Source organism: Condylura cristata, unplaced genomic scaffold (genome assembly GCF_000260355.1).
Source record: "Condylura cristata isolate star-nosed mole 26May11 unplaced genomic scaffold, ConCri1.0 scaffold00004, whole genome shotgun sequence".
Lineage (NCBI taxonomy): Eukaryota > Metazoa > Chordata > Mammalia > Eulipotyphla > Talpidae > Condylura > Condylura cristata.
The window spans coordinates 52,207,837-52,215,456 of record NW_004567105.1 but is presented as its reverse complement, the minus strand read 5'-3'; the positions used below and the strand labels follow the sequence as shown (position 1 = coordinate 52,215,456).

Below are 7,620 nucleotides of genomic sequence, written 5' to 3'. Positions count from 1 at the left end.
TGTTCAGTCCCAGCTTAATCATTGCATCTACTGAAGGGAACACCTTTAGTATGAGAATTTATGAAATTTATGAGAATCACACAGCTGTATCTTTGACCATCAGTCTTTTTTTTTTTTTTTTTTTTTTTTTTTTATTCCAGGGTGTGCCCTGGCTTGGGTGAAATCGTAATGAAATGTAACCATCTTTGGAATTGTACTTTCTCATTGACTTACCATTTCCTTGCATAACTGCTCCCTCAGGGATGCCCCAAAATGTATTCTACTGCTTTTAGATGCCAAGTGTTAAGTAGGAAAGGTTCTGTGGCAAAACAAGATTAGCAGCATGTGGGTTAGAAAAGGTCAAGCCCACTTGTCTTCTGCAGGACTTCTCAGAGAGTTCATAAGCTAGTGTTTTGTCTACTTGGGGGGATAAAGAAGGAATTGCAATGTCGTTCATCATGGAAACCTTTTTTCATGGTATTAATACAGTGCTGGTGCCTCATAACACACCCCGGGAAATGCTGCTTTGTTTTCTTTGGCTCTCCCACCACCAAATGCTAGTTCTTCTCGGGATGTAAACAAACATAAGGCTTGTGATGTGGCACACCAGCATGGGGAGGGTTTGACTGTGTCTGCAGCACAGTATGACTGATGATTGTATTTTTCTTTTGCCGCTTTCCCCAAACAGAGAAGGAGACTTTCCTGGATCCTTTCATCCTCCGGGACCTCCTGCCTGCATCCCTGGGTAGCTACTACCGCTATACGGGTTCTCTGACCACCCCACCGTGTAGCGAGATCGTGGAGTGGATAGTTTTCCAGAGACCTGTCCCCATCTCTTACCACCAGGTAGATATTCAGCCTAACTGGGGCTTTGGTGTTTGTTTTATGTTGACTTAACTATCTAACATTGCTAAAATACACCAAAAGGGAATTTTTTTTTTTGCTCTTCTGCTCCTTGTTGATCCTTCATTCTGACCAACAAACAGGCTTTCAAACTAAGAAATTTGCAGTATAGAGCATGGTTCCTCAACTGCAAATTAACTAGCTGAGGAGAATTGCAGGAATGAAACCAGGTATTGTGTTAGCACCAGCTGGAGGAGATAACACCTATCACTTAGGATAATGACAGTTTGTCCAGGCATTCTTTGAAGCGCTTTACATGTGCTAAACCCATTTAATCTTCATGCACAACAGCCTTCAGAGGTAGGTACAATTCATCCCTCCATTTGATAGAGAAGAGGCAAAGAAATGAAATAACCTACCCATTGTCACACAACGGTTATCATGCCAGAGTAACTGACTCCAGAGATCATGCTCTGAAGCATTAAAACTACCCAGGTACAGAAAAAAGAGAACTGCATACAAAGTACTGCTGGTTGAGCATGTTTCGTTTTGTTTTGTTTTTAAGATTTATTTATTTATGCATACAGAAACTGGAATACAGGCCAAAGGTCAGGGACAGTGAGAAAACTCACCAGAGGCAGAACAGACAGACTGATGAAGTATACTGCTGAGGGGAGCAGAGGGCGAGACGGGAGAGGTCTACTGCGCCATGTAGGTCACCTCCCTGACTGGATATTGAACTCACGTTAAAGCGGCTGTGGCTAACTTCTTAGTACTGCGCTTTAACCTTTTGCGCCACTAGGGAGAGCCCTAGTTGAGCTCCTCCTCTATGCCAATGTTATGTATGGTTGATTTACGGCAAAATAGGTTGAAGTGTAGGCATAGGTGAGGACATCATGGCATAAAGAGATTGATAACATAGCCAGGGACTCAGGGTTAATATATGTTGGAATCAGCTAAACTCAGATTTACCTCCAAAACCCATATTGCTTCTAGCATTCTGATCTGTGTCTTTCTTGAGTGTGGCCTGAGCAGATTTCATAGGAAGATGAAATAAAGCTAAACAGTTAACTGTGGATAGGAATTGGTAAAGTGGAAATGACCTAGGGGGTGCAGGAGGGGGCATGTCAAAGGGACAAGAACTACCAGGAGTATGGGGGATCTTGAAAATATCGCAGGAGGAATAATCGATTGAAAGGGAAATTGCACCAAAGGCATGTTTGTCATTAAAGATACAGCATGCATTAAATTAGCAAAAGAGTGGATTTCTTCTCTGTGATTCCAGAAAATAGAACTGGGAACAATGGGTAGGATGTACAAGAAAGTGAATTTGAGCCATTAAACAAGAACATCTATAAATGGAAGGTTTTTGTCCCGGTCTCCTGTAAAATGCCTTTCCAGAGCTTGACACCTGGGTAGGGACAGAGAGGAGGCATTTGGGCATTATGGTTAACATTAATAATGTAACTGAAGACAATTGTGTAAGATTATAAACTTTGCTGATATGGGGAATAGTCCAAAGATTTTCTTAAGAAAAGAGAATATAGGATAGAGCAGGGAGAAATAGGGTTGGATATTGTCCTGGTCAGATGTATTCTGGATATACGAAACAGAAACCCACTTAAAATGGCTAAGGAAAGGGCTTGCTTTAAAGAAACACTGTTAGGGGCATGCTGGGATGAAACTAACAGGATCAAGAATATGTAACTAGAAAGCAAGACACACACTTTCCTCTTTTTCTTTCAGGGACTTCTTGGGCTCTAAATCTTTCTGCCTTGTGTCTGATTCTGTGGTTTAGCAAAATTCTGCTCCCTTCTCTTTCTTGGGTTGTTCTTTTTTTTGGATACATAGTCCAATGTGGCTACTCCAATACCAGCTGACCTTTCAACTCAATGACCAGCCACCAGCTGACAGTAGCCCCATCTTAATGTCAAATATTTTCAAGAAGGTGGATCTGAACAGGTATTAACCAACAAATCAGTTACCATAGCTTGTTTGGTTCGTGTGTTATCATTAAATAATTCAGCAGAAATGGCAACATGCAATATATCCATTGTTGTCCTGCTGGGGTAAATAGAACAACTTTTGAATAAGAAAAGATAGGCAGAAAAGACTCTTTATCCTGCTAATAACAAAGGTAGGTGGTAGAGGGCCAGCCTACGCAGATTTACTTGGCCTTGCCACTGTTGGCAGTCATTTTACTTGAGTTTTTTATTTTTCTTTTAATTCCACTCTGATGAACAAAGAGATGAGCAATTTGGTTCCTGAGCAGGACCTGCCAGTCTTAAGGAGATAGTGAAATATGAAATGACTTTCCTCCTAATGGTAAAACCAACATTGTTTAATTAAAATGAAATTACAATCCAAATATTTAATCCTCAGGGTTAAGGCGGGAGACTATGGAAAAGGATCCTTTTTGTCAATTAAGTAAATGTTTTGGTCTTCAAAGGTATAGAGACTTATGATAATGAGGTTAAGAGCTACAACTTTGATCCCCCTCCCCCCACCTTAGTTTTTGTGGGATACCCTATGAAAAGGGTAAGGCAAAGATTGGTAATTGTTTGTCTAGGGAGAAATGGAGACCAGTAACACATGCTGGATTTTGTTGTGACTTCAGATATTTTGTGAGTTCAAACAAAAGGCAGTAAGGGGCTTGGATGTTTGTAAAATGTTTGTCAGAAGCAGTTTGACATTTGTAACTGGGACTCTTAGAAAGTGCTTTGTTCACATCTGTTTACGCTTCCACTCTGCCATCCATTACACAAAGAGAGGAAAGTTTTCTCTGTGACATCCATTATGTGACTTCTCTGTGGGTATTATTGTTTCAAGGAAATAGTGTAGAGCTAAATTAATTAAGTTGGTTTCCCAGATTATTTATAATAAAAGATTCTCAGATAATACTTTAGGTTTATCAGGCACTGCTTCATAGATCCTAATCGCCCTCCCAAGGGAGGAAAACGGCTCGTGTTCATGTGGCCAAACTGGATCCTTGCTGGAGGTCACAGCTATGTCAGCCCTCAGAAGGGAAAGCATTAGCCATCCAAGTATTATCGCTTCAGACCTTCCCACCCTCACTCTGCCAACATTCTTCTGAAGCTAGCACAGAATGTTCATTTCAGGAAGGCTAACAGCCAATTCGGAAAAGCCAAGTAGACAGAATTCCTTGTCTGCTTCTATCAGAAAGAAAACATTCCCAGTCCTTCATTCTTTTCTCTTCCCAAAAACTCCCTCTCTTCTCTCTTACCCATTGTTGGGTGTCGACAGGAGTAAAAATGAGAGCACATTCACCATAAAATCTGGTGGGTAACATACACCATACCAACACACACCAAGCCTTCCAGAATAAATAGAAGCAACTACTTATTTTCTTCTTTTGTTCTCTTTTGCAAGTCTATTTGGATAGTCAAACCAGCCCGTAGCCAGTGAGTTTTGCCCTTGGCTTGTGTGATAATCTTAAGTACAGTGTTGCTGGTAGAATCACATGCAGAAAGTATTTCTAACATGGCCCCACTAAGCATCCATTGTAAGATCTGACAGGACCTATCATCTTACCATCCAAACACAATGGCAGCACTCTGGGTCCTTGGGTAGGAGGTCAAAGGATCATGATTGGGTGTTGGCGTGACTGGTGCCTGCATGTCTTCTCTTTTCCTTGGAGAGTATGACCGTCTTTCAGCCCATATAATAGGCTATGTTTTATTCTAGACCAGTTGTCCTCAAGTCATTACACTTTCACCATTGGTAACTACCCTAAATTTTTCTTTCCAGGACAATTTGCTTCCTATCATTTAAAATATGACACTGCCTATAATTTTCCCTGGCATGAATTTTATTTAATAGCTTCATGGGGACTCTCTCAAAATGGCGATAAATAAGCCTGAACATGTCTAATTTGTTTGCTTTTGGCTGTTCGGGATTTGTTTTGCTTTTCTACAATCAAGTGAGGGGTATAGAAAAGATTTGTTTGCAACTTTTTTAACTTTTAATCTTCATTATAGAGTTAGTGGCTCTTTTGAATTACAACTGTGTCCATTTGCAGTGAAACTGCCTGGCTTCCAGCCCTGCTCCATTCTTCAGCCAAATTATTTAACTTTTCTGTGCCTTGGTTTTTATCTGTAAAATGGACAGAATAATAATGCCATCTCATGAAGTTATAATAAAGATTAAATGATGGATGTTGTGTAGAGCTCCTACACCAGTCAGTCCCTGGCACCACAGAAAATACGCAGGAGACATTAGGCAACCTTCCCATTGATGTTTTTAAACCCATAAAAAGTGTCTAGAGCAGCACTATCCAACAGAAATAAAACACAAGCCATGAGCATCATTGAAATTTTCTGGTAGCCATATTAAAGAAATTTAAAAGAAACCGGTTTTAATTAAGAAGTAAAGAGAAATTGATTTTAATAATAGTTTTATTTAACACAGTGGTCCATTTTATTTTCATTTCAATGCAGAGGATTCTAGTGGAACAGCCATATGTGGCAACTGGCTGTTGCCCATGGAACATTTATCTCTAGGCTACAACAAGTGAAGCATTTAATTCAGAAGCTTCTATTTTAATACTCATAACTTGATTTTTAATAGTGGATTGAAGATGTCATTATTAGTCCACAACTGATAGCATTCATTGTGAAATATGAAAGGATTTTTCTTTCTGTAGAAGGAGTTTTAAAATGGCCTTCATGCAGAATTGCCTGTAGCTATAGGGAAAATATGGCCCTCTGGTGAACTAACTCTTCTCAGATTTTACTTTTGTAACATGGTTGAATTTTTTGGTTTTTGTTTTTTGTTTTTTTCTTTAAGATTCATGGTTGAGTACATAAAACTTGAGAAGCTCCAGGCTAGAGGGGTTTATTATTCTCTCAGTGTCCTCTTGCTGAATAATGAGGCCTGCCCTGCCACCCTTCAACTGCATGGGGAAGCTGAAGTGTTTCAGTAACCTTAGGCATGACCTTTGGTTCCTAGAGCTTACTCTGAAATTTCTTGTTATGCTTCTGATGGACTCTGACTTTGTTTCATTATCATTACATACACATTTTATAAAATATTGTGCATAACAGCCTTTTAATGTTTCATAATTACATGACTTTCAATTCTTCTCTCACTTCCCCTCTCAGCCACAGTGGTTCCCATCCCACGGTTTATGGACACGGGCTCTTGCTGCACATGAATGGCCTGAATAGATTTCAACTTTCCTTTGATTTGAACCAATAGATTAAAAACTAATTATTCTCTGTAATATTTTTATAATAAAAAGTAAGTTGAAATGACTTATATACACACTCCCAGCCAACACATTTGCAATTCAAGGTTAAAATTGTTCTTGAAACAGCACCAGTGAAAATATAATTATAAGTCCCCAAGCAGGGATAAAGGAAAGAAGTATTTTATATATTCACTTCAGAAGTTGAAAAGTCAACTTAATATGGTAGAAATGAAATTTTTCATTTATTTTTTACTAAATGATAAAGACTTCATTAGCTTAAGTTGAAAAAAAAAAAAAAAGATAAACCAAGTGTGTTTCTTACCTGACTCTGGAAAAGAGGAAGGTGTTCAAAAGCTCACCTTTGTGAGGTGGGTAGCAGCATTTTCTCCCCGTTCCTGCCATCTTGTTCATGAGTCTTAGTTGTTTCTGTGTTGAGACATGGAATGTTTTCTTTCAGAATACAGAAACGTACCAATACATTGATGTTGCCAGCTATGGAACCTTACATGGAATAGCTTTGGGTCGGCTGAAAGGAATTGTCTGGAGACTTCAGGCACCATAGCCCATTTCTCCACTACAGTGCTATTTTTCCAGTGACAGTGCTGAGCCCTGATACGTGTTTGCCTGAAAAACAGGCTCACATACCTAGGTTTCCCATCTTCACTTGGCCTCTTGGTCCCTGTGTGATCTTGGGCAAATTCTTCATCACAAAAGTAATAATAGTAATAGTAATGTGATGATATGATAATATCACTTGTCTTGTGGAATTTCCGGGAAGATTCAGAAACTGTAGGGGTAGAAAATTGTTTCCTTCTAGGTCCCCCAAGTAATTAAGTTGACATAAGGCAAACTAATAGAAGAGACGCTAATGTAATTTCATACATAGGTGAACCCCATTAAAATACGATAGTCAAAGAAATGACCAAAGAAGGAAAGTTTCAGACAAAGAAACAGTAAATTTGTAGAGTTGACAAGACAAAGAGGCTTGGGCTTGGGGTAGTAAATTAATGAAGAGATACCAAGATTTGTTTAAACAATTTGTATAAACAAATCTTGGCCCTAAACTTCCTATGTCTGTGATAAGATACCTTTTGCCCTCCTGGTACAGGGAGGCTACCTTTAGAAAGTAGATTTAGTTCCTGCTTTCAAGGAGACAAAGGAGAGTCAGAGCATCCTTCCTGTACCAGCTATTTTCAAGTAATTTTAAATCAAACTGTATGCCAAAATCTCATATTTCGGGGTGACATATCCTGCTCCTTTCAAAAGCACATAATGTTCTTAGCACGATGCCTTGCATGCAGTAAACTATAAATGTTAGCTACAGCAGTTAATGATGCATGGTGCTGTTAATAATGTTACTTTAGTGTTACTATTTTGAAATAAAATTAAGTTCAAAATCTATGATATTTGTAAAGCATCCAACAAAATATCTGGGACACAGTAATTCTGATAAATATACACTATACAGCAGAAGATAGGGAAAAGCAGAGATAACATCTTACAGTTATTCTAAGCTTAGAATACAATTATAGTTACCATATCCTTCATAGGATGGTAGTAATTACATAAATAGTAGTAATAATGATACT

The 7,620-nt window shown here is 38.9% G+C and overlaps 1 protein-coding gene across 3 annotated transcripts in view; it reads left to right on the top strand.

Annotated features, from left to right (window-relative positions):
- PTPRG (protein tyrosine phosphatase, receptor type, G) overlaps positions 1-7,620 on the top strand; it is a 650,641-nt gene that overhangs the window by 528,879 nt on the left and 114,142 nt on the right. For all 3 annotated transcript variants that reach the window (XM_012720264.1, XM_004676019.2, XM_004676018.2), the window contains exon 7: positions 668-825. In XM_012720264.1, the coding sequence (XP_012575718.1) occupies positions 668-825 (158 nt within the window). The remainder of the gene's footprint in view (positions 1-667; positions 826-7,620) is intronic.